At 41.4% G+C, this 26,971-nt stretch overlaps 2 protein-coding genes and 1 pseudogene across 4 annotated transcripts in view; all 3 read left to right on the top strand.

Annotated features, from left to right (window-relative positions):
- Nucleotides 1–1,412: 1,412 nt before the first annotated feature.
- On the top strand, nucleotides 1,413–25,802 carry LOC127367867 (transferrin receptor protein 1). Of its 3 annotated transcripts, none has more exons than XM_051408086.1 (17): nucleotides 1,413–1,907; nucleotides 17,758–17,995; nucleotides 18,686–18,869; nucleotides 19,053–19,281; nucleotides 19,374–19,496; nucleotides 19,632–19,727; nucleotides 20,513–20,652; nucleotides 20,790–20,941; nucleotides 21,036–21,155; nucleotides 21,299–21,384; nucleotides 21,504–21,567; nucleotides 21,692–21,759; nucleotides 21,896–21,963; nucleotides 22,175–22,268; nucleotides 22,414–22,635; nucleotides 22,806–22,964; nucleotides 23,648–25,802. In XM_051408086.1, exons 2-17 carry the CDS (start codon nucleotides 17,806–17,808, stop codon nucleotides 23,888–23,890), a joined length of 2,238 nt encoding a protein of 745 aa, XP_051264046.1. In that variant the 5' UTR covers nucleotides 1,413–1,907; nucleotides 17,758–17,805; the 3' UTR covers nucleotides 23,891–25,802. The 3 variants fall into 3 exon arrangements, with proteins under 3 accessions (XP_051264046.1, XP_051264038.1, XP_051264030.1); XM_051408078.1 differs by lacking the exon at nucleotides 1,413–1,907 and adding an exon at nucleotides 16,147–16,636; XM_051408070.1 differs by lacking the exon at nucleotides 1,413–1,907 and adding an exon at nucleotides 17,138–17,338.
- LOC127367861 (transferrin receptor protein 1-like) lies at nucleotides 1,943–11,814 on the top strand (annotated as a pseudogene).
- Nucleotides 13,738–26,971, top strand: part of tnk2b (tyrosine kinase, non-receptor, 2b) — a 70,228-nt gene continuing 56,994 nt past the window's right edge. Inside the window, exon 1 of the mRNA XM_051407951.1 lies at nucleotides 13,738–13,759. The gene's annotated coding sequence lies outside the window, so the exon portion shown is untranslated. The remainder of the gene's footprint in view (nucleotides 13,760–26,971) is intronic.

The following is a 26,971-nucleotide window of genomic DNA, read 5'->3' as shown; positions in this document are numbered from 1 at the left end:
AAACTAAACTGTACATGTAGAAATTAAATATAGATAGTTGTGCAAAAAGTTTGCACGTTGTAGGTTGGAGTTTAAACTAGTCTTGGTCTGCGGGGGTTGGTGGTACTAGGTGCTGTGGCGTTGTGGAGTCTGATGGCAGATGCTACAAACAAGCCTCCAAACCGCTTTGAGGCTCAGGGCTGGGTCAGTCTGTGGCTGAACGTGCTCCTGAGCTGCCTGAGCTCAGTGTAGAGAGGATGAGAGGGGTTGTCCATGATGGCTTTCAGCTTCCCCTTCATCCTCTTCTCAGTCACAGCCTCCACACTGTCCAGCTCCATCCCCACCACCGAGCTGGCCTTCCTCACCATCTTGCTCAGCTTGTTGGCACCCCTAGTCCCAATGCCTCCTCCCCAACAGACCACTGCAAAGAAGATGACACTGGCCACTACAGACTGGTAGAACATCCGTAGTAGCCAAGTGCACACGCTGAAGGACCTGAGCCTCCTCAGAAAGTACAGCCTGCTCTGTCCTTTCCTGTAGAGGGCCTCAGTGTGGTCCGTCCAATCCAGTTTATTTTTAGGTGCCACCCCCAGGAACTTGTAGGTGTCCACCATTTCTACCTTCTCTCCCCTAATCGCAACTGGGGAGGGGGGTCCTCTTGCTGCGCCGGAAGTCCACCACCAGCTCTTTGGTTTTCCCTTTCTTTAGCTGTAGGTGGTTTCTGTCACACCATCCAATGAAGTTCTGGATCAGGTCTCTGTACTCCTCCTCCCTATCATCTGTGATACATCCGACAATGGAGGAGTCATCAGGGAACTTCTGTAGGTGGCACGCTCCAGAGTTGGAACAGAATTCAGAGGTGTAGAGGGTGAACAGGAACGGTGACTGTACAGTTCCTTGAGGTGTGCCAGTGCTGCTCGTCTCCACGTCTGACAAGCAGCTGTGCAGTCTGACATACTGTGGTCTTTCAGTGAGATAGTCTGTAATCCAGGCCACAAGGTCCTGATCCACCTTGTCAAGTAAGTTGATATCACTGAGCCGCTAAAACCACTTTGGAAAGCAAAGGACTTTCCATCGAGTAACGGAGAAAGATAACAACGGAGCATTAGGGACTCTCCATCTGAATAACGCAATGCACAGAGATTATAATAACCAAAAGCTGTATAATGATTGAAGTTGTCAAAATGAAATATGTAACAATGAAAGGAAACATGATTATATGATTGTAACTGATTATTTGATAATTAATAAGTATAAATGCATAATAGTAAGATAGAACTATGGAAAGTAAGGTCAAGAGAGCAAATCATGTCAAGTCAAGTCAAGTGTTGAGTAACAAAAGGCATGTATTGCAACCGGACATGCCTGGTGCTGAGAGAAAAGAGAAGTTGGAGCACACACACAGGACACATCTTGTGAGGAGCAAAAGAGGAAGTACTAGATACAAACCAAACAACACCCTAGGAGACAAGGGAGATAAAAGGTGCTGCACAAGGAGGATCGGGGTTAGTCCTCGGCTGGCTCCCGGGTTCAAGACTTGCTGAACGATCGACCACATCGGAGCAACGCATCTTTGAACTTAACTAACTAACTAAAGAGACGGAGCAAATGAACAAGCCTAACATTGCAGAAAGAGAAGTCCAACAACCTAAAGCCGAAACGAGAGTGTCAAGCAGAGGAGGATTAACCATTTCCACCCGGCTTTAGGATTCCAATTGATCTCCAAGGATCACTCTTTTGTTCACCCTGCCATCAGAGACTGCACTGGTCAGAGACTTTGCGGACTTCGGACAAAGTCGGAAGTTTCAACAGAAACCAACAGTACGGCAGGCAAAGGATGGACTGAATTGGTCGTACACCCGAAGGGGTCTTCCCTCTCTCTCTTCAAACTGGACATTCAACCATTCAGCTACAGCCTTTTCACCAGGGTTTGGAATTTAATAAATAAATATACGTAATAAAATAACAACTGAAGTTGAAGAGTAAATTGTGGACATTAGATTTATGATATATCAACAGGCAATAATTATTAGGTAGTGTGTTTAACATCTTGAAGGTTCTAACAGGTTACTCTAGCCAAAGAAATTAAACAGACCCTTGGGGCTTACTGTCCAAGCCGCTAAAAATAATCCTAGCAACTACAAAGTGCACAGATCAATAAGAGGAGAGCTGCCATGAACGGACATGACTAGTATGGTATTTGACCCTAGGGCTAGTCGGTCAGGTGCTGCACTAGAGTGAGCAGGGTAGGCGTTCGGATGAAGGCAGTTAGAAGCTAGGCGTGTCTCCTTGCCACCAGCTTAAACAGTCCTCTTCTGAACCTGGCAGAGTTAAACGGAGAGCTGGTCCAGTACCACCTATACAGGGGTGACTCATGATCTAACACGTGGCGCCCAACGTGGGGCTTGAAACGCTGCTGAAAGTAGGACTTTGTGTTATCTTATCATGCATGGATGAGTTGCTGGTCATTGATCATTGGGAGGCATCTCCTGGACCACCACACATGTCCCCAGTGATGCCTGCAGCAACAGAACAAGATGTGTTGACTTTTGTTTGGAACCTCACAATCTAAAACAGACAGTTGGTCCACACTTGGACTGTATAGAATGACGGGGGTCCTCTGTTGAATGGTATGGAATGACACTTAACTTGTTAAGTTGTTGTTTTATACATTTCTCCAGCTTAACTCTGTATTAAAAGGCTATATACAGTAAAATACTCATAACACATGTTCTATAACCACAATTAGACAGCAGTACAAAAAAGTTACATTGAGCCAAAGTTTATGGGTCTGTGGCAAGTGTGACCTCTGATCATAGTTTTAACAATGTTAATAAATCTTTTAGTAACGCCTTTTTGTAATAAAGTATGGCTTTATTAAAAAGGCGTACCCAAACTTGTATTGCTGCTGTTGGAACATTTAAGGATAATTGTTAATAGACTCGCATCCATAATTATGGCAAGTCATGTACAAAAACAGTGACTTCCAATCACAAACATTGTTAAACCATATTTTCTACTCATACCTGTGTTGTTCATTACAGTTTAATGGGGAGCCACACTCCTACACACGTTTCAACTTGACCCAGAACATGGAAGGTGATAACAGCCAGGTGGAGATGAAGCTGTCGTCTGACATGGATGAGGAAGTTGGGGGAAATGGCGTTGGAGATCACCTCAATCACAGCTCCAACCGCAAACCCCATGTGGCTCAGAAGCTTGGATGCACACCCAAGAACCTGTGCATCTTGGCAGCTGCCACCCTCCTCATCTTTATTATTGGTAAGACGGGGAGTGTCGAATGGAGCAGCTGACTTTCTATCAAGTTTGCATCACTTACTTGCATAACTTCCTAAAGGTTCCTCAGGGATCAATCTCAGGGACACTACTGTTTATTCACCATTGACATTATCAGGAGGCATTGTCTTTCCCCACCTGCACATGACATGCAACTTTTGACTGTGGACCAGTACGTGCTAATTTTTTGTTTTGTGTTTTAGATATGACTAATTGGATATCCTAACATGTTTTGCTACTCAACAGAATAAATTAAACATAAGTTACAGTTTCTGACTGTCTTAAAGAGGAACTGAATTCTTTGGAAGTTCTATTAACCAAGAAACAAGGAAGAAACCTGGTCTTGTCTTTGGCCCTGCACTTGGCCTCGTGGGTTATGTGGGGATTTATCACCAAATCTGCTTATTGTCATTGGAATCCATAGCTCAAGTGTGACCACAGAGACTAATGCAAGCTTTTGTAATCAGGCTAGAAAATAGCAATCTACTGGATGAGAGTTGAAGAAGTTTCTTGGGCGGTGTGGGGTATACATACTGTACAGTATAGTCATGGTCTCCTAGTGGTATAGTGTTTCAAAAGGCTGACTGTGGTTTTGGCTGTAACATGATGCCTTTAGTCTGTCCTTGGATTGTTCCTCTCTGTCCATGGTTGTACCTCATTTCAAACCACTGCTACTTTCAGGCTACTTGATTGGCTATCTGGTGCATCAGAAAAAGGAATTGGCTCAAAGCTGTGCAGCCTCCGTGCTTCCTTTGGAAGAACCTGTTCCTCACGAGACAGGTGCTGCTCCCCTCATGGACTGGGACGATGTGAAAAAGCTCTTCGCTCAAAAAACTCACTGTAGCCAACTTTGAATCTGTCTTCAGGTAAATATAATATCCACACAATGCCTGTGGAACCTGCTGTGAGGCAGTGTTGGTATTCTTCCAGAAGTACTAATCTTGGAAAAGTTTTTATTTGTATTACAATTTAAAGTAAATTATTGTTTCCTGTTTGTTTGCTTGCCTACCTCTTCCTTCCCCCTCATGTTATATTTCCCCCTATCCTAGTGAGTTTTCCAGTGACGAACACCGGGCTGGTTCTCCAGGTGATGATGCTCTGGGGAACAAGGTGCTCAAGAAGTTTAACAAGTACGGCATGAACACATGGACCAATGAGTACTTTGTTAAAGTTCAAGACCCCCCTGCTTCCGGCTCCAACAGAGTTGTTTTCAAGAATGGAAGTAATACAGAGTATCCAAAAGGACTCCTGTCCTACAGTGCCATAGGAACAGTAACGGTAATCTACAAGCTACATTTTAAGTATAAAACACTCTTTTACTTTTTTTTAATGAAGTGGAAAAACATGCAGTACATACTTTTTTTTGTCCAGGGTGCTGTCTTGTATGCGGGTTATGGGCAGGAAAGTGACTTAATGTTACTGCGGGACAGGAACATCAACCTGTCTGGCAGGGTGATGCTGGTCAAGGCTGGTAAGATAAGCTTTGCTGAAAAGGTGGGTGGTTCTAGTAAGAATTATAGTTTTTATTACAAAAACCTTTTTTTACAAATTCTTTTGTTGGTGTCAATAAAAACTGTAATGACTATTTTTTTCTTTCTTAAGCCCCTTTCTATGACCTTTTTTCTTACAGGTAGCCAATGCTGCCAAAATGAATGCCTCTGCTGTGTTGATCTACCCTGACCCCACCGATTACGCTTTCGAAGAAGACACTGAGCTCTATGGACATGTGAGTGTGACAGTTTAGACCAGTGGTTCCTAACCTTTTTTTTTTTTTTTTTACAAACCTTGTCCAATTGACACATTTTATGTATATTTCATGTTATAGTCATTGTATAATAATACAATGAACTACAATTAACCCAAATAGTGAATACCACAACTGTGTGAAAAACTAGTTTTTCATACATGTTTATATCGACACTTTAATAAAAAGCAAGGCTGTTTGAGTGAAGGCTCTGTGAATACAGCTTGTGTTCATGTCTCAAAGTTTAGATCTTAAGTAATAATAATTTAAAAATAACAATTTAATTTAGTTTTCTTCACAGAAACGAGTGAAACGCTGAGATATAGGCCCACTGTGTATATTTCTCAAGTTTTCTTTCACCCCTTTAAAATCAAAACCTCTAGTAGGCATTCAGACCCCCAGGTTGGGAACTAGCCTGCATAGAAGCACAAATGCAAATTTCTGCTGAGGGTTTCGCATTAGTCTGTTAGTGGTGGTGGTAATGCACCCAAAAACGTAGCAATGCGTAAGCAAAAGTAAACATGTACGTAGTCAATGCCGGTTTCCAAATATTGAGGGGGGTTAGCAAACGGTAAGAAAAATGCGTAATTCTGTCAGTCCAGTTGTTAATGAATCTGTTTTGTGAATTGAAGAATAAAGTTTAACATCATTTTCCTAATTTCAAATTTAGAAGCTTGAAGGTAAGTATCCAGGTTGCCGGGAAGATGTCAGTCAAATCATAACTGCTCTGCAAACTTGGTCATATCTTTAAATCCAACTTTCCTCTGTCTGCCTCTCACAGGTCCACATGGGTTCAGGGGATCCCTACACCCCAGGCTTCCCCTCCTTCAACTACACCCAGTTTCCCCCTGTCCAGTCTTCTGGCCTGCCAAAAATTTTGGCTCAGACCATCACAGCAGGCATGGCTACCAAAATTCTGAGGTAAGGCTCGCCTACTTTGTGGACCAACTAAAACAAAGCACAGAGATTATGATAAATACAGTACATTGTCTGTATGTCAGTACATTGGATCTGTAGTAGATTCCATAACCTTAATGTTTATTGTCTACATCCCACAGGGAGCTGGGGGGTCAGGAATGTGCCACAAGCGTGGGGAGGAATCTACAAACTGGGAGAAGAGAAAGATCTTATTACTGTGGACGTCAACAATGTTCTTACTGAGAAGAAGATAAATAATGTCTTCGGGGTCATCAAAGGCTTTGTGGATACAGGTACAATGGGATATTTATTTAACGCGAGGGGTAACTGCAATCAGGTAGTAGTGGAAAAACTTTGTCTTTTTTTAAATGTTTTTTTAAATTTTAGATCGATATCTGGTCATCGGTGCCCAGAGGGACGCTTGGGGTCCAGGTTTTGCTTCATCGACTGTTGGCACCAGTGTCCTTGTTGAGCTGGCACGCTCCATCTCTGACATGGTGAAGAACGGTGAGTCTCAGGTGGCAGCTGATGTCTGGAATGGATGTACACTTCATGTTGGAGTGTGCGTTAAGTCATAACTGGGCATAGTATTTTCTATTTAAAGAGATGCCTCCAGTTTTGTTAATGCGCATTTATTATCCACTTGACAGACGGATTCAAGCCAAGGCGAAGCATTGTGTTTGCCAGCTGGAGTGCTGGAGAATATGGGAGTGTTGGCGCCACCGAGTGGTTGGAGGTGAGAATCGCACAAGGCATTACCATAACTGCATTTTCAGCAGCTTTTATGCAGTAATACTACTGCTTTTTGTTAGCACTCTGCCTCAATTTTGTTATATTGTTTATTTGATTATCCAGGGTTATCTCTCTTCTCTGAGCATGAAAGCATTCACCTACATCAACCTGGATGGCGTTGTAGCAGGTATTTACCTTTACTCCAGATTAGTCAATTACATATTGAACACCTTCTTATACCTACAACATCACACTATATGGGATTTTCAGAATGACTGAATATAAACCTTCCTTTCCAGGTCGGAACGGATTTAAAGTAGCAGCCAGTCCCTTGCTGTACAGCTTGATCAAGAGCTCTCTAAAGGAGGTAAACCCTCCTTTCAGTGAATCACACTCTGAAGCACATTCTCTACAAACCTACTGCATTGTCAGTATTTAAATACCATTTGTTTGCAAATGTTAAGGTGTAACGTACATATACCATTCTCTTCTCTTTAGGTGAAGTCTCCAAACAAGGCCCCTTCTCTCTCTTCTGAATTTGCAGGGGGCAACTGGGAAACAAATGTGTAAGTCTGATCAGACTGTTCAGTATTTACACATCACTGAGATCAAAGCTTTTCTCCTCAGTGTCACATCCACAGCTGGAAGGTGTAGGATAGCTCTCATTCTCACGTTTTGCGAATGTTCGCTACCTAATCTTCCTTTTTAAAAACATTTACCTACATTGAGAGAAAGTGCCACTAAAGCACTAAAGTCTTGTATGTGTTTATTTTCCAGATTGGAGCCTCTGAAGTTGGATAATGCTGCATATCCCTTCCTTGCCTTTTCTGGAATACCCTCAGTATCATTTAGATTCACCCCTGGGAAGTCAGTAAGTAAACCTGCTGTACGATACTTAAATAAATCTTTTTGAGCCTATATCCATAATATACATTGAGCCCTTATATCAAAGCTTGATTCATCCCGGGACACATCTTTTCTCACTGTAATTCTCAATTATTGTCTTTCACTCTCAGGAATACCTGTATTTTGGCACAATGCGGGACACCCGACAGAAACTGAACGGGGTCACGTCCAACTCTGTTCCTCAGGTGGCTGTAATAGCATCCCAGTTTGCAGGTCACATGGCGCTGAGGCTGGTCCATGATCACCTCCTGCGGATGGACTTAACAAGGTACCACGATATTATACGTACTCATGTGGGTCAGATCAACGCGAAAGTCAAGGCTGTTCAGAGGGTGAGTGTCCTGTTTTTTTTTTTCTTAATGCCTTTTTAATTGATATCGTCCCTTCTTCTCTAATTACAGCTTTGATTATGTCACCCAAATGTGCCCACTAGATACATATCCATTAGGTTGATTGTTCAGAACACTAAATTATCCCTGTGTATGCCATCTGTGCTTCCAGGTGCAGCCCCAGCTGTTGCCCAAGTCACTGACGGTGCAGTGGTTGATCTCTGCCTCTGGCTCATACGGCCGTGCCTCTCGCAGCCTGTTAGCAGACGTCCAGAACAGCGACCTGGACGACATCGAGATGTGCCGCATCATTAATGACCGCATCATGTCGGTAAGACCTCTACACAGGTTGTCCACTGGGTCCAGGTGCACAGCATTATGGTGGCTGTGACAATTGCAAAAAGGACCTATCTAGAGCGAGTGTTGGGTTTGTCCTTTCTGGGCTACAGTAGAAACGCAAAGACATTTTTAGTGTATCCGTTATACACATAATGGATACACTGGCCCGCTGCGGCTTCAGAATTTAATGAAACATCTTGAGCTTTCCGATCCATTGAGCTCAAACACAGACACATATTTCACCCATGCAATGAGCCCTTCACAAGATGGAATAAGCACAGTACACCTGAAGTATCCAAAGGCCACCTGTACAGTGTGAGATCACAGACCCAACAGCGCTTCTACTCCATTGTTTTCAATAATCCTGTGTTTCTTTTCTTGTTTCTGTAGGTGGAAAGGAACTTCCTGTCACCCTTTGTGTCTCCCAGAGAGAGTCCTTTCCGCCACATCCTGCTGGGCTCCGGCAGTCACACTCTACAGGCTCTGTCCAACCACCTCGAAGCCCTCAGGACTACCAACCCTGAGGCAGATGCTGATCTGTTCCGCAACCAGTTTGCCCTGGCGACCTGGACCCTTCAGGGCTGTGCCAACTCACTAGCAGGGGATATCTGGTCTTTGGATAATGAAATATAAAAAGTAATTTCCTCCCTCCTCCCTTGTTCATGGTATGGCCCTCTTAGTGCAGCTGGCAGTGTGAAAACCAGTAGGCTGTGATTATTAACAGTCACAGATGCAGTTTTTTTTTTTTTTTCTTAAATTAACATAGCTGATTGAGGAAGTGATAAAAGTGGAGTTGTTTCAAAATGCCAAAATTAGTAATCAACCCTGTTCCATAATTTTCAAAATTTCAATAAGCTGCCTCATCTCCCTTCTTTCTAAAATTCTCCATAAAGTCAAACATTCATGATAAATTGTACTTAAACCTTCAGCCTTAACAAAAAGAATGTTTAGAAGGTCATTCTCTCTCTTTCCCCCACATTTTTAACATGCAGTACTTAAATACTGCATTTTGAATACTTTGGTGCTAGTAACGATTACCTTCAAACAGCCATATTAAGTGGTAGCACTACTTAAAGTGGTGGCTATGAATGAGTTGAATGTAGTGAAAGTGATGCTTTTTCAGCACAGTATCAGGTCATAATCACAGGAAATGCTGTTTGCCAGCTCAGAAATGAATAAAACATGAAAGGCCACTATGATGCAATAAGGTAATGCCTTTCCATTTGTTTACCATAATGACTACAGATCAAAAGTGCTGGTATTTCCACTGCTGCTAGAGCCTCATGTTCAAATACATTTGAGCTGGTTTGTGTTGGTAGCTATAATTTCATACTGTGCTGAAATCTGCTGCTCAACTCATTGTCAGAGATTCAGAAGTTGCTGAAAAGGACTGAAGATTAACACTTACACAGCTGTTGTGTTGCACAGAACACACCTAGAAGTAGATTTTGGACAACCAGCTGTCGTTACTTGGCACCGTGCTGCATTAATCTTTTTAAGAAAAGTCCTAATTACTCGCAATAATAATTAATTGGTTGATCATCTGAATCGTCCACCTCCTGACATGAGGGCGAGTCTCTGTAGGCCTTTCAAAAACCAAGGGAGAAGATCTCAACCATGTGGCACTGAAACAGAAACCGTACGTCTATTTATTGTGTTATTTATTTATCAGTGGCAGGGTTCACTATAAATAGTTTTTTTATCGCCTTTTATAAAAAAATGTATAATTATCGGGAGCAGTGCCTTCCATAATTATGACAGTTATACTGTCGAATTGACAAAAGCAGCATCTGCTTAAAGAAGTGTACATGTTGACCGATGGCCAGTACTGAACACAGAACAATCTGGCACCTCTCAGCAAACCACACAACTGAGGTAATTATTTTGATTTTATTTTGATTTTTTTATACTTAAACCTACTACAAGGAGTTTTTAACTGGTTATGAAACACCTCAATTTAATAGTGATTCCTCTATATGACCCACATAAACAAACAAAGCCATCAACCAGAAGACTGGCTGTTTATTTATAATTATTGTCAGTGCAGTAATGCTCTGCCACTGGGTCAGAGTTGGTCAGATTCCCCTCGAAATCAGAGAAACGAGGCGGTGGAAACACTACCGCTTTTGTCCACAGGGGCCACCAGAATCACATTAAATGAAAGTTCCTTGTAGCTGCTTTAACTGACACTGGATTGGTCTTTTAGGCAAGGTCATTTCATATATCACACCTTGGAAAATATATACTGAACACCTCTGTTTGTCAGTACCAGTCCCTTGGTCCATGCACACCTCTCGTCCTCACAACATTATCGGGAGCAGTGTCTTCCATAATGTGAAAAAAGAAGGTAGTTTTTGCCTACCAGTGTGTGTCCGTATCGGAGGCAGTGCCCTCCATATTTCACTGTAGGGGTGGATGTTTTTATTATCGGGAACAGTGTTTCCCATAATGTGTATATATACAGTACATTGCTACACCATGCACTTGTTGTCTGCATCTTTAAAAGCCTTCTATGACGTTTCCATGCTAAAGTAGTTTCCTCTAAGGCCTGAAGCTTCTGCCCACAGATCTAAAGGATAGTGATGAGTTTTAACGTCTGCTCTTCTGAAAACATGTCCCATCTGTCTCCTTACTGAGGTGAAGAAGTTGCAGTTCCAGGTTCTTTTAGTTTTGTTTAGTGAGCAGTTTGTCTCATTTTAATCAAGCGCTAATCTGTCTTTTCTTTGGGCTTCATATTGAACTGACATGGAAGGTATTTTGTTTTAAAGGAAAAAATAAAGTTTTACACATATTTTTGGGACCACTGGTTACAGCAGTGTGGTCCAGTATTTACAGTAAAGATCACCACTCTGCAAAATGAGTTTTGTTTTTATTGATTCAGTCAGTGTGAAAGTACATTCTGCTTTCAATTGTGTTCATTCTTGTTTGAAGAAATTTCCTTGTGCCTTTGTTTCATGACTGCGTTCGCTTCTACACACAGTACAGAACTTAAAGAGGTTTTGGAGAATGCATATTTGGCTTGTTTTTGTTTTAGTTTTGACATTTCTGTATTTATGCTCCTTTTCATCTGCTAGAATCAAATGTTACTGGGTTAAAGGCCTGTTATGCTCAAACACTGTTAGAAGTTAAAAAGTTACCAAAAGAATAAATGTAAACGGGATTTAAAGATTTCACTAGGAATGTTACAGTACTTGAGGTGGTCCTCTTTTAGCTAATCTACAAAGTTTGGTCACTCGTTGTTTTCATGTTTTTATTGGGAAACACCAACTAATGTTAACGCCTGAGTAGAAGAAGATGAATTTTAGATCAGTAGCCATTTTTGAACGATCTTTCAACCATTCATACATTCCTGGTGTGAGTGATTAACTGATCTGCTGGGCTATAATGGGTCTTTATTATGAGTACACACACAGGTGTAGGAATTGATCTGCAAATTTCTTTCAAAATTCTGACAACATGGATAAAGAATGTTTTTGGAAATTGTTAAAATAACAATGCTTTTTTTTCTCAAACTGTACACAAGTTTGCTTAGCTTTGTGTTTGTTGCTGCAATAAACAATCACATCACAACTGTTGAGTCATGGTATGATTATTAGTTCACATTATTAGTATCTGCCTGGTCAAGTTTAAACTTCCTTTTGAGTTGCATGACTGTAGGCTGTAAATAGTTTAATACATGTCACTGTCGTGTGTGTGTGTGTGTGTGTGTGTATAAAACTGTATGAAAGGTTAATGAAAAAAATTGATTTCCAGTAATTTAGTCATTTTGATAGTTCAGTTCAATTTAATTTGTATAGTGCCAAGTCATAACAGAAGTTATCTCAGGACACTTTTCAAATAGAGCAGGTGTAGACCGAACTCCTTTTATAACATTATTTACAGAGACGCAACAGTACCACCATGAGCAAGCACTTGGGGACGGGGGCAAAGGAAAAACTGCCTCCGGGAAGAAGTGAAGTTAGTAACATGCATTAATGGGACATGAATAAGTGCAGAAAGAGAGAGAGAGAGAGAGAGAGAGGAAGAGAGGAGCTCAGTGCATCACGGGAAATCCCCTGATAGTCTAGGCTTATAGCAGCATAACTAAGGAATGGTTCAGGACTCACCTGAACCAGCCCTAACTATAAGCTTTATCAAAGAGGAACGTCTTAAGCCTACTCTTAAATGTGGAGAGGGCGTCTGCCTCCTGAACCACAACTGGAAGTCTCTTGGTATGTGCCATAAGCAACTGTCCACAAGGAAATCCATGTAGTATTCTGTATTCTGTAACTATTTTGAGCTTCTACAACATAATTATTTTAGACAAATATCTGTGATAAGCTGGCTCAGAAAGTAAGTTTTGGTTATTATTGCTTCACTGTGCAGAATGCTGTCTGCAGTTTGACACTAGAAGGATGTTTTCACATTCGTCTGCTGAGAGTGGAAAGTTTCTCTGCTCACTGAAAGTCCGATTTTAAGGACCTATGAGCATGATTTGTGACATCACAAACAGTTTGGAAGTCAGTCCTTGTCTAATTTGCAACTTGTACACTGTGATGTAGAAACTTGAAGTTACCAGTATATGGACTTCACAGTGAAGAACATATCAGACACACATTACTGTTTAAAGATAAATATATCTTTAAACAAATCTGAAACTGGTATCTTTAATATTCCTTCTTGTTTTTCACCAGTGATATCTGTCCGGCCTGACCTGTCGAGCACAATCTTAAGAAAAATATTTGTTGTTACAACCTTTGACCAGATGATGGAGACAAAGTAGAAGTTTGTATTCAATTTCTACTTTTACCTTTAGTCTCACTGAAGTCTGGTTACTCATGAGGGGAATGTTTGGATTTACCTAGGAGGCATTAGAGGCTCCGAAAATCTCTTCCTATCACAACTCCGAAAGGTGTTTTGTTAGGGGAATTCTTTACCTTAGTCCTATTAACTGTTGTACTTCATCTTTAACTGGAGTAATACATTTACTAATTTAGTTTATTTTGGATGTTTTAATGTTTGTGGGTGAAACAGCAACTAGTATTTTAAATAATATGTCTGAATACATGTTACATGTTCCTTTAAGAGTGGGCTGACAGCCTGCATGTGAAGCACAGATGTGAGAGAAACACAGAGCTCTCACTTCGTGACCGATTCCTGCTGCAGCTCAAGAGTGGTGGTGGAGGAAATGTAGACCACAGTCTCAGAAACAGAAATCAGAAACAAAATAATAAGAAATATATGAATGTTAACACCTGACTCTCAGTCTCTAGTCCATCAGAGGGATATAAACCCCTCTCATTGCTAAGAGACCACAATATACACAAGAGAAACAGGCAAAATCTGCAAAGAAATCTGAATTCTGGTCCTTCTTGTAGTTTTTTGATAACAATGTGTACCACTAACCGGATGTGCCACAAGCTACATTCACTTTACTCGGTGTCTGTGTCATTCCCGCTGAAAGAACAGATGTCACACTTTGTTAACTTGTAGCCGGCCGCCAAAACCCCGCCGTGACAGGAGCTGAGATTGACAGGTAGGCGCACTCACTGGAAGCACAATAGACTTTTATTCATTCATTCCGGTCAGCTCTGCAGTTATAGGGCAGCTAGAACAGAGGATGCTGATGTGGTTCAGCCACTTGACAGAGTCCCTTAATGTGTACTCAGTGTAAGTGTCTGTGAATCACCTGCTGCTAAAGTTTGGCACACACTTTCCACGGAACAGCCTGAGATGCTGACAGTTACTGACTGCATTAATACAGTTCAACATAAGAAAACATTACATTTGAATTGAATTTGTTTTCCTCTATCAAGCATTGTCTGTAGAAAAACAGCGCAGGTGTCCTGACTTGTGACCTGTAATGTGAGTGTTTGGTGCAGGGAATGGCGCTTTAAAGCATTTTAACATCATACATCATATCGTTTTTATCTAAACTTTGCATATAACGCTATACCCTGCATCCTGCTGTCCTTTCATTGTTCTGTTCTTGGTATTAAAATGATATGTCTTGCTGGATTCAGTGGGTCCGACATTTAGGCTACATGCCTGAATAAAAGGGCTGGGAGAGACACAGCTTTCCAGTCACACATGTTTACTCACTGCCTGTAAGCAGTGTTTAATGTTTCCTTTATACAAGCTGTAGAGGAGGAGAACTGAATGGTGAAGGAGACATTCATATTAAAATAGCCCTCCCCCTTTTGCTGACTGAGTACAAGATGTTAAAAGTTAAAGGTACACTGGGTAATTTTCAGGAAATCCTTGTTATTACTGACACCGGTGGCCGTTAAGTGAACTGCAGTCAGGATCCTGTTGCCTGTGCACATGATAAGATGTCCCTTTATTGATCCCCCTTAGGAGAAATTCAAAATTGAAGTGGAGGTACAACAAGATATCACAAAGTAAAATATTACAAAATATAATAGAAAATATAAGACTATAAATTAGTATATACACTATACAATTTTCAAGTAGGAATGGTGTGCAAATATTTGAGCAGCTTGACAAAAACTAAACTGTACATGTAGAAATTAAATATAGATAGTTGTGCAAAAAGTTTGCACGTTGTAGGTTGGAGTTTAAACTAGTCTTGGTCTGCGGGGGTTGGTGGTACTAGGTGCTGTGGCGTTGTGGAGTCTGATGGCAGATGCTACAAACAAGCCTCCAAACCGCTTTGAGGCTCAGGGCTGGGTCAGTCTGTGGCTGAACGTGCTCCTGAGCTGCCTGAGCTCAGTGTAGAGAGGATGAGAGGGGTTGTCCATGATGGCTTTCAGCTTCCCCTTCATCCTCTTCTCAGTCACAGCCTCCACACTGTCCAGCTCCATCCCCACCACCGAGCTGGCCTTCCTCACCATCTTGCTCAGCTTGTTGGCACCCCTAGTCCCAATGCCTCCTCCCCAACAGACCACTGCAAAGAAGATGACACTGGCCACTACAGACTGGTAGAACATCCGTAGTAGCCAAGTGCACACGCTGAAGGACCTGAGCCTCCTCAGAAAGTACAGCCTGCTCTGTCCTTTCCTGTAGAGGGCCTCAGTGTGGTCCGTCCAATCCAGTTTATTTTTAGGTGCCACCCCCAGGAACTTGTAGGTGTCCACCATTTCTACCTTCTCTCCCCTAATCGCAACTGGGGAGGGGGTCCTCTTGCTGCGCCGGAAGTCCACCACCAGCTCTTTGGTTTTCCCTTTCTTTAGCTGTAGGTGGTTTCTGTCACACCATCCAATGAAGTTCTGGATCAGGTCTCTGTACTCCTCCTCCCTATCATCTGTGATACATCCGACAATGGAGGAGTCATCAGGGAACTTCTGTAGGTGGCACGCTCCAGAGTTGGAACAGAATTCAGAGGTGTAGAGGGTGAACAGGAACGGTGACTGTACAGTTCCTTGAGGTGTGCCAGTGCTGCTCGTCTCCACGTCTGACAAGCAGCTGTGCAGTCTGACATACTGTGGTCTTTCAGTGAGATAGTCTGTAATCCAGGCCACAAGGTCCTGATCCACCTTGTCAAGTAAGTTGATATCACTGAGCCGCTAAAACCACTTTGGAAAGCAAAGGACTTTCCATCGAGTAACGGAGAAAGATAACAACGGAGCATTAGGGACTCTCCATCTGAATAACGCAATGCACAGAGATTATAATAACCAAAAGCTGTATAATGATTGAAGTTGTCAAAATGAAATATGTAACAATGAAAGGAAACATGATTATATGATTGTAACTGATTATTTGATAATTAATAAGTATAAATGCATAATAGTAAGATAGAACTATGGAAAGTAAGGTCAAGAGAGCAAATCATGTCAAGTCAAGTCAAGTGTTGAGTAACAAAAGGCATGTATTGCAACCGGACATGCCTGGTGCTGAGAGAAAAGAGAAGTTGGAGCACACACACAGGACACATCTTGTGAGGAGCAAAAGAGGAAGTACTAGATACAAACCAAACAACACCCTAGGAGACAAGGGAGATAAAAGGTGCTGCACAAGGAGGATCGGGGTTAGTCCTCGGCTGGCTCCCGGGTTCAAGACTTGCTGAACGATCGACCACATCGGAGCAACGCATCTTTGAACTTAACTAACTAACTAAAGAGACGGAGCAAATGAACAAGCCTAACATTGCAGAAAGAGAAGTCCAACAACCTAAAGCCGAAACGAGAGTGTCAAGCAGAGGAGGATTAACCATTTCCACCCGGCTTTAGGATTCCAATTGATCTCCAAGGATCACTCTTTTGTTCACCCTGCCATCAGAGACTGCACTGGTCAGAGACTTTGCGGACTTCGGACAAAGTCGGAAGTTTCAACAGAAACCAACAGTACGGCAGGCAAAGGATGGACTGAATTGGTCGTACACCCGAAGGGGTCTTCCCTCTCTCTCTTCAAACTGGACATTCAACCATTCAGCTACAGCCTTTTCACCAGGGTTTGGAATTTAATAAATAAATATACGTAATAAAATAACAACTGAAGTTGAAGAGTAAATTGTGGACATTAGATTTATGATATATCAACAGGCAATAATTATTAGGTAGTGTGTTTAACATCTTGAAGGTTCTAACAGGTTACTCTAGCCAAAGAAATTAAACAGACCCTTGGGGCTTACTGTCCAAGCCGCTAAAAATAATCCTAGCAACTACAAAGTGCACAGATCAATAAGAGGAGAGCTGCCATGAACGGACATGACTAGTATGGTATTTGACCCTAGGGCTAGTCGGTCAGGTGCTGCACTAGAGTGAGCAGGGTAGGCGTTCGGATGAAGGCAGTTAGAAGCTAGGCGTGTCTCCTTGCCACCAGCTTAAACAGTCCTTTTCTGAACCTGGCAGAGTTAAACGGAGAGCTGGTCCAGTACCACCTATACAGGGGTGACTCATGATCTAACACGTGGCGCCCAACGTGGGGCTCGAAACGCTGCTGAAAGTAGGACTTTGTGTTATTTTATCATGCATGGATGAGTTGCTGGTCATTGATCATTGGGAGGCATCTCCTGGACCACCACACATGTCCCCAGTGATGCCTGCAGCAACAGAACAAGATGTGTTGACTTTTGTTTGGAACCTCACAATCTAAAACAGACAGTTGGTCCACACTTGGACTGTATAGAATGACGGGGGTCCTCTGTTGAATGGTATGGAACGACACTTAACTTGTTAAGTTGTTGTTTTATACATTTCTCCAGCTTAACTCTCTATTAAAAGGCTATATACAGTAAAATACTCATAACACATGTTCTATAACCACAATTAGAAAGCAGTACAAAAAAGCAGAATTACATTGAGCCAAAGTTTATGGGTCTGTGGCAAGTGTGACCTCTGATCATAGCTTTAACAATGTTAATAAATCTTTTAGTAACGCCTTTTTGTAATAAAGTATGGCTTTATTAAAAAGGCGTACCCAAACTTGTATTGCTGCTGTTGGAACATTTAAGGATAATTGTTAATAGACTCGCATCCATAATTATGGCAAGTCATGTACAAAAACAGTGACTTCCAATCACAAACATTGTTAAACCATATTTTCTACTCATACCTGTGTTGTTCATTACAGTTTAATGGGGAGCCACACTCCTACACACGTTTCAACTTGACCCAGAACATGGAAGGTGATAACAGCCAGGTGGAGATGAAGCTGTCGTCTGACATGGATGAGGAAGTTGGGGGAAATGGCGTTGGAGATCACCTCAATCACAGCTCCAACCGCAAACCCCATGTGGCTCAGAAGCTTGGATGCACACCCAAGAACCTGTGCATCTTGGCAGCTGCCACCCTCCTCATCTTTATTATTGGTAAGACGGGGAGTGTCGAATGGAGCAGCTGACTTTCTATCAAGTTTGCATCACTTACTTGCATAACTTCCTAAAGGTTCCTCAGGGATCAATCTCAGGGACACTACTGTTTATTCACCATTGACATTATCAGGAGGCATTGTCTTTCCCCACCTGCACATGACATGCAACTTTTGACTGTGGACCAGTACGTGCTAATTTTTTGTTTTGTGTTTTAGATATGACTAATTGGATATCCTAACATGTTTTGCTACTCAACAGAATAAATTAAACATAAGTTACAGTTTCTGACTGTCTTAAAGAGGAACTGAATTCTTTGGAAGTTCTATTAACCAAGAAACAAGGAAGAAACCGCTTGTCTTGGCCCCACTTGGCCTCGTGGGTTATGTGGGGATTTATCACCAAATCTGCTTATTGTCATTGGAATCCATAGCTCAAGTGTGACCACAGAGACTAATGCAAGCTTTTGTAATCAGGCTAGAAAATAGCAATCTACTGGATGAGAGTTGAAGAAGTTTCTTGGGCGGTGTGGGGTATACATACTGTACAGTATAGTCATGGTCTCCTAGTGGTATAGTGTTTCAAAAGGCTGACTGTGGTTTTGGCTGTAACATGATGCCTTTAGTCTGTCCTTGGATTGTTCCTCTCTGTCCATGGTTGTACCTCATTTCAAACCACTGCTACTTTCAGGCTACTTGATTGGCTATCTGGTGCATCAGAAAAAGGAATTGGCTCAAAGCTGTGCAGCCTCCGTGCTTCCTTTGGAAGAACCTGTTCCTCACGAGACAGGTGCTGCTCCCCTCATGGACTGGGACGATGTGAAAAAGCTCTTCGCTCAAAAACTCACTGTAGCCAACTTTGAATCTGTCTTCAGGTAAATATAATATCCACACAATGCCTGTGGAACCTGCTGTGAGGCAGTGTTGGTATTCTTCCAGAAGTACTAATCTTGGAAAAGTTTTTATTTGTATTACAATTTAAAGTAAATTATTGTTTCCTGTTTGTTTGCTTGCCTACCTCTTCCTTCCCCCTCATGTTATATTTCCCCCTATCCTAGTGAGTTTTCCAGTGACGAACACCGGGCTGGTTCTCCAGGTGATGATGCTCTGGGGAACAAGGTGCTCAAGAAGTTTAACAAGTACGGCATGAACACATGGACCAATGAGTACTTTGTTAAAGTTCAAGACCCCCCTGCTTCCGGCTCCAACAGAGTTGTTTTCAAGAATGGAAGTAATACAGAGTATCCAAAAGGACTCCTGTCCTACAGTGCCATAGGAACAGTAACGGTAATCTACAAGCTACATTTTAAGTATAAAACACTCTTTTACTTTTTTTAATGAAGTGGAAAAACATGCAGTACATACTTTTTTTTGTCCAGGGTGCTGTCTTGTATGCGGGTTATGGGCAGGAAATTGACTTCATGTTACTGCAGGACAGGAACATCAACCTGTCTGGCAGGGTGATGCTGGTCAAGGCTGGTAAGATCAGCTTTGCTGAAAAGGTGGGTGGTTCTAGTAAGAATTATAGTTTTTATTACAAAAACCTTTTTTACAAATTCTTTTGTTGGTGTCAATAAAAACTGTAGTGACAATTTTTTTCTTTCTTAAGCCCCTTTCTATGACCTTTTTTCTTACAGGTAGCCAATGCTGCCAAAATGAATGCCTCTGCTGTGTTGATCTATCCTGACCCCGCCGATGACGCTTTCGAAGAAGACACTGAGCTCTATGGACATGTGAGTGTGACAGTTTAGACCAGTGGTTCCTAACCTTTTATTTATTTATTTTTTTTACAAACCATGTCCAATTGACACATTTTATGTATATTTCATGTTATAGTCATTGTATAATAATACAATGAACTACAATGAACCCAAATAGTGAATACCACAACTGTGTGAAAAACTAGTTTTTCATACATGCTTATATCGACACTTTAATAAAAAGCGAGGCTGTTTGAGTGAAGGCTCTGTGAATACAGCTTGTGTTCATGTCTCAAAGTTTAGATCTTAAGTAATAATAATTTAAAAATAACAATTTAATTTAGTTTTCTTCACAGAAACGAGTGAAACGCTGAGATATAGGCCCACTGTGTATATTTCTCAAGTTTTCTTTCACCCCTTTAAAATCAAAACCTCTAGTAGGCATTCAGACCCCCAGGTTGGGAACTAGCCTGCATAGAAGCACAAGGGGAAATGCAAATTTCTGCTGAGGGTTTCGCATTAGTCTGTTAGTGGTGGTGGTAATGCACCCAAAAACGTAGCAATACGTAAGCAAGAGTAAACATGTACATAGTCAATGTTAGCAAACGGTAAGAAAAATGCGTAATTCTGTCAGTCCAGTTGTTAATGAATCTGTTTTGTGAATTGAAGAATAAAGTTTAACATCATTTACCTAATTTCAAATTTAGAAGCTTGAAGGTAAGTATCCAGGCTGCCGGGAAGATGTCAGTCAAATCATAACTGCTCTGCAAACTTGGTCATATCTTCAAATCCAACTTTCCTCTGTCTGCCTCTCACAGGTCCACATGGGTTCAGGGGATCCCTACACCCCAGGCTTCCCCTCCTTCAACTACACCCAGTTTCCCCCTGTCCAGTCTTCTGGCCTGCCAAAAATTTTGGCTCAGACCATCACAGCAGGCATGGCTACCAAAATTCTGAGGTAAGGCTCGTCTACTTTGTGGACCAACTAAAACAAAGCACAGAGATTATGATAAATACAGTACATTGTCTGTATGTCAGTACATTGGATCTGTAGTAGATTCCATAACCTTAATGTTTATTGTCTACATCCCACAGGGAGCTGGGGGGTCAGAATGTGCCACAAGCGTGGGGAGGAATCTACAAACTGGGAGAAGAGAAAGATCTTATTACTGTGGACGTCAACAATGTTCTTACTGAGAAGAAGATACATAATGTCTTCGGGGTCATCAAAGGCTTTGTGGATACAGGTACAATGGGATATTTATTTAACGCGAGGGGTAACTGCAATCAGGTAGTAGTGGAAAAACTTTGTCTTTTTTTAAATGTTTTTTTAAATTTTAGATCGATATCTGGTCATCGGTGCCCAGAGGGACGCTTGGGGTCCAGGTTTTGCTTCATCGACTGTCGGCACCAGTGTCCTTGTTGAGCTGGCACGCTCCATCTCTGACATGGTGAAGAACGGTGAGTCTCAGGTGGCAGCTGATGTCTGGAATGGATGTACACTTCATGTTGGAGTGTGTGTTAAGTCATAACTGAGCATAGTATTTTCTATTTAATGAGACACCTCCAGTTTTGTTAATGCGCATTTATTATCCACTTGACAGATGGATTCAAGCCAAGGCGAAGCATTGTGTTTGCCAGCTGGAGTGCTGGAGAATATGGGAGTGTTGGCGCCACCGAGTGGTTGGAGGTGAGAATCGCACAAGGCATTACCATAACTGCATTTTCAGCAGCTTTTATGCAGTAATACTACTGCTTTTTGTTAGCACTCTGCCTCAATTTTGTTATATTGTTTATTTGGTTATCCAGGGTTATCTCTCTTCTCTGAGCATGAAAGCATTCACCTACATCAACCTGGATGGCGTTGTAGCAGGTATTTACCTCAGGTTTTGACTAAACTCCAGATTAGTCAATTACATATTGAACACCTTCTTATACCTACAACATCACACTATATGGGATTTTCAGAATGACTGAATATAAACCTTCCTTTCCAGGTCGGAACGGATTTAAAGTAGCAGCCAGTCCCTTGCTGTACAGCTTGATCAAGAGCTCTCTAAAGGAGGTAAACCCTCCTTTCAGTGAATCACACTCTGAAGCACATTCTCTACAAACCTACTGTATTGTCAGCATTTAAATGCCATTTGTTTGCAAATGTTAAGGTGTAACGTACATATAGGATACAATTATCTTCTCCTTAGGTGAGGTCTCCAAACAAGGCCCCTTCTCTCTCTTCTGAATTTGCAGGGGGCAACTGGGAAACAAATGTGTAAGTCTGATCAGACTGTTCAGTATTTACACATCACTGAGATCAAAGCTTTTCTCCTCAGTGTCACATCCACAGCTGGAAGGTGTAGGATAGCTCTCATTCTCACGTTTTGCGAATGTTCGCTACCTAATCTTCCTTTTTAAAAACATTTACCTACATTGAGAGAAAGTGCCACTAAAGCACTAAAGTCTTGTATGTGTTTATTTTCCAGATTGGAGCCTCTGAAGTTGGATAATGCTGCATATCCCTTCCTTGCCTTTTCTGGAATACCCTCAGTATCATTTAGATTCACCCCTGGGAAGTCAGTAAGTAAACCTGCTGTACGATACTTAAATAAATCTTTTTGAGCCTATATCCATAATATACATTGAGCCCTTATATCAAAGCTTGATTCATCCCGGGACACATCTTTTCTCACTGTAATTCTCAATTATTGTCTTTCCCTCTCAGGAATACCTGTATTTTGGCACAATGCGGGACACCCGACAGAAACTGAACGGGGTCACGTCCAACTCGGTTCCTCAGGTGGCTGTAATAGCGTCCCAGTTCGCAGGTCACATGGCGCTGAGGCTGGTCCATGATCACCTCCTGCGGATGGACCCAACAAGGTACTACGATATTTTACGTACTCATGTGGGTCAGATCAACACGAAAGTCAAGGCTGTTCAGAGGGTGAGTGTCCTGTTTTTTTTTTCTCTTAATGCCTTTTTAATTGATATCGTCGCTTCTTCTCTAATTACAGCTTTGATTATGTCACCCAAATGTGCCCACTAGATACATATCCATTAGGTTGATTGTTCAGAACACTAAATTATCCCTGTGTATGCCATCTGTGCTTCCAGGTGCAGCCCCAGCTGTTGCCCAAGTCACTGACGGTGCAGTGGTTGATCTCTGCCTCTGGCTCATACAACCGTGCCTCTCGCAGCCTGTTAGCAGACGTCCAGAACAGCGACCTGGACAACATCGAGATGTGCCGCATCATTAATGACCGCATCATGTCGGTAAGACCTCTACACAGGTTGTCCACTGGGTCCAGGTGCACGGCATTATGGTGGCTGTGACAATCGCAAAAAGGACCTATCTAGAGCGAGTGTTGGGTTTGTCCTTTCTGGGCTACAGTAGAAACACAAAGAAACATGAATAGAAGAGGACTTGATCCCTCTGTGGATAGAAACAGCTTATTCTAACTATTCTTATTTTTAGGTGATTTATACACAGAAAACAAACATACCTGTGGATATTATTATATATTGCATTCATAATTGTCTGAAAACTCTTGAATTAACCTATTAAAACCTGCAGAAACCCTGTCTACAACGTGGGGTACAAATTTTAGAGTGCAAAAACAATATTATTGATGCATACAGTATTCTGTGGTTATGCACTCCTGTTCGACTCTTAACAACAATTGTGGAGTTAATTTTCAGTGTATCCGTTATACACATAATGGATACACTGGCCCGCTGCGGCTTCAGAATTTAATGAAACATCTTGAGCTTTCCGATCCATTGAGCTCAAACACAGACACATATTTCACCCATGCAATGAGCCCTTCACAAGATGGAATAAGCACAGTACACCTGAAGTATCCAAAGGCCACCTGTACAGTGTGAGATCACAGACCCAACAGCGCTTCTACTCCATTGTTTTCAATAATCCTGTGTTTCTTTTCTTGTTTCTGTAGGTGGAAAGGAACTTCCTGTCACCCTTTGTGTCTCCCAGAGAGAGTCCTTTCCGCCACATCCTGCTGGGCTCCGGCAGTCACACTCTCCAGGCTCTGTCCAACCACCTCGAAGCCCTCAGGACTACCAACCCTGAGGCAGATGCTGATCTGTTCCGCAACCAGTTTGCCCTGGCGACCTGGACCCTTCAGGGCTGTGCCAACTCACTAGCAGGGGATATCTGGTCTTTGGATAATGAAATATAAAAAGTAATTTCCTCCCTCCTCCCTTGTTCATGGTTTGGCCCTCTTAGTGCAGCTGGCAGTGTGAAAACCAGTAGGCTGTGATTATTAACAGTCACAGATGCAGTTTTTTTTTTCTTAAATTAACATAGCTGATTGAGGAAGTGATAAAAGTGGAGCTGTTTCAAAATACCAACATTTAGTAATCAACTCTGTTCCATAATTTTCAAAATTTCAATAAGCTGCCTCATCTCCCTTCTTTCTAAAATTCTCCATAAAGTCAAATATTCATGATAAATTGTACTTAAACCTTCAGCCTTAACAAAAAGAATGTTTAGAAGGTCATTGTCAATAATGTATAATTATCGGGAGCAGTGCCTTCCATAATTATGACTACTGTCGAATTGACAAAAGCAGCATCTGCTAAAAGAAGTGTACATGTTGACCGATGGCCAGTACTGAACACAGAACAATCTGGCACCTCTAAGCAAACCACACAACTGAGGTAATTATTTTTATTTTTGTTTATTTTTATACTTAAACCTTCTACAAGTTGGGTGCCTGGTTAGCTCAGTCAGTAGAGCTGGCGACCCATATACAGAGTTACTGCAGTGGCCTGGGTTCGAGTCTGACCTGTGGCCCTTTGTTGCTTTGTCATCCCCTCTCTCTATCCCCCTTCCCTGTCTATCTTCAGTTGTCTCTGTCCAAATAAAGGCATGAAAAGGCCCAAAAAAAAACTACTAAAGGGGTTTTTAACTCGACTCAATGAAACTATAGCGCTTTTGTCCACAGGGGCCACCAGAATCACATTAAATGAAAGTTCCTTGTAGCTGCTTTAACTGACACTGGATTGGTCTTTTAGGCAAGGTCATTTCATATATCACACCTTGGAAAATATAAACCGAACACCTCTGTTTGTCAGTACCAGTCCCTTGGTCCATGCACACCTCTCGTCCTCACAACATTATCGGGAGCAGTGTCTTCCATAATGTGAAAAAAGAAGGTAGTTTTTGCCTACCAGTGTGTGTCCGTATCGGAGGCAGTGCCCTCCATATTTCACTGTAGGGGTGGATGTTTTTATTATCGGGAACAGTGTTTCCCATAATGTGTATATATACAGTACATTGCTACACCATGCACTTGTTGTCTGCATCTTTAAAAGCCTTCTATGACGTTTCCATGCTAAAGTAGTTTCCTCTAAGGCCTGAAGCTTCTGCCCACAGATCTAAAGGATAGTGATGAGTTTTATCGTCTGCTCTTCTGAAAACATGTCCCATCTGTCTCCTTACTGAGGTGAAGAAGTTACAGTTCCAGGTTCTTTTTTTTTGTTTTTTTTAGTTTTGTTTAGTGAGCAGTTTGCCTCATTTTAATCAAGCGCTAATAGTGTGTTGTCTTTTCTTTGATTCAGTCAGTGTGAAAGTACATTCTGCTTTCAATTGTGTTCAGAAATTTCCTTGTGCCTTTATTTCATGACTGCGTTTGCTTCTACACACAGTACAGAACTTAAAGAGGTTTTGGAGAATGTATATTTGGCTTGTTTTAGTTTTAGTTTTGACATTTCTGTATCAAGTATCTGTATATAGAATCAAATGTTACTGGGTTAAAGGCCTGTTATGCTCCAACACTGTTAGAAGTTAAAAAGTTACCAGAAGAATGAAAATTGTGAAACACGATTGGACAAAATCAATGTAAATGGGATTTAAGATTTCACAAGGAATGTTGCAGTACTTGAGGTGGACCTCTTTTAGCTAATCTACAAAGTTTGGTCACTCGTTGTTTTCACGTTTTTTTTATATTTTATTTTAACTTTTTAAACTTTTACAAAAAATATACCTACCTGTATCATGATACAGTCAGGAGTATGAATAGAAAACAAAACAAAATAAAAAGAACAAACACACGCACACACACACTCACAAAAAAACAAAACAAACAAGCCCAGATAGATACTGATTCAAATATTCTATTAAGTTTAGTTTTGGAATAATGCAGTCTATGTGTGACTTTAAATTGAATTAACCGATATCTAGAGTTTACAGAACACTTCTGTATACTGGACAGGCCCTCCTCCCATAACTCATCTGACAGTGGAACTCCCAGTTCTTTTGCCCATGCCTCCCTGAGATGACTGGTACTGAGAGCCCTTGTATTTGCAGCCCAGTAATAATGCCTAAAAACAGGGAGGCCGAGACCCCCACTTTTTAAATTCTTCTGCAGATGGGCTTTAGAAATACGAGGGGGTTTATCTGCCCAGACAAATGACAGGACGGCCGAATCCAGTTGTTTAAAAAAAGATAATGGCAAATAAATAGGGAGGTTTTGAAAAAGATACAAGAACCTCGGAAGTGCAACCATTTTAACAGCATTGATGCGGCCGATCATTTTGTTTTCACGTTTTTATTGGGAAAAAACAAATAATGTTACACCTGAGTAGAAGAAGATGAATTTTAGATCAGTAGCCATTTTTAAACGATCTTTCAACCATTCATACATTCCTGGTGTGAGTGATTAACTGATCTGCTGGGCTATAATGGGTCTTTATTATGAGTACACACACAGGTGTAGGAATTGATCTGCAAATTTCTTTCTTTCAAAATTCTGACAACATGGATAAAGAATGTTTTTGGAAATTGTTAAAATAACAATGCTTTTTTTTCTCAAACTGTACACAAGTTTGCTTAGCTTTGTGTTTGTTGCTGCAATAAACAATCACAACACAACTGTTGAGTCATGGTATGATTATTAGTTCACATTATTAGTATCTGCCTGGTCAAGTTTAAACTTCCTTTTGAGTTGCATGACTGTAGGCTGTAAATAGTTTAATACATGTCACTGTCGTGTGTGTATATAAAACTGTATGAAAGGTTAATGAAAAAAACTAATCTCCAGTAATTTAATCATTCTGATAGTCTCTTGGTATGTGCTATAAGCAACTGTCCATGTAGTATTACCTGCAACAAACTAATAGATTCTTGTTAGAATTACATTTAATAGAGCTCCTCAATGAAAACTATTCTGAGATTCTACAACATAATTATTTTAGACAATTATCTGTGTTAAGATGGCTCAGAAAGTAAGCTCCTGGTCCAATTTGGAACTTGTACA

The sequence above is a fragment of the Dicentrarchus labrax genome, unplaced genomic scaffold (assembly GCF_905237075.1).
Source record: "Dicentrarchus labrax unplaced genomic scaffold, dlabrax2021, whole genome shotgun sequence".
Lineage (NCBI taxonomy): Eukaryota > Metazoa > Chordata > Actinopteri > Moronidae > Dicentrarchus > Dicentrarchus labrax.
The sequence above is the reverse complement of the archived record's forward strand: the minus strand, read 5'-3'. Positions and strand labels throughout refer to the sequence as shown.

Bases quoted from the DNA above. Each gene is read 5' to 3' on its own strand.
- LOC127367867 (XM_051408070.1), top strand. The intron at 19,728-20,512 runs GTGAGTGTGACA...TGCCTCTCACAG, and splicing joins ACACTGAGCTCTATGGACAT to GTCCACATGGGTTCAGGGGA. The intron at 22,965-23,647 runs GTAAGACCTCTA...TTGTTTCTGTAG, and splicing joins TTAATGACCGCATCATGTCG to GTGGAAAGGAACTTCCTGTC.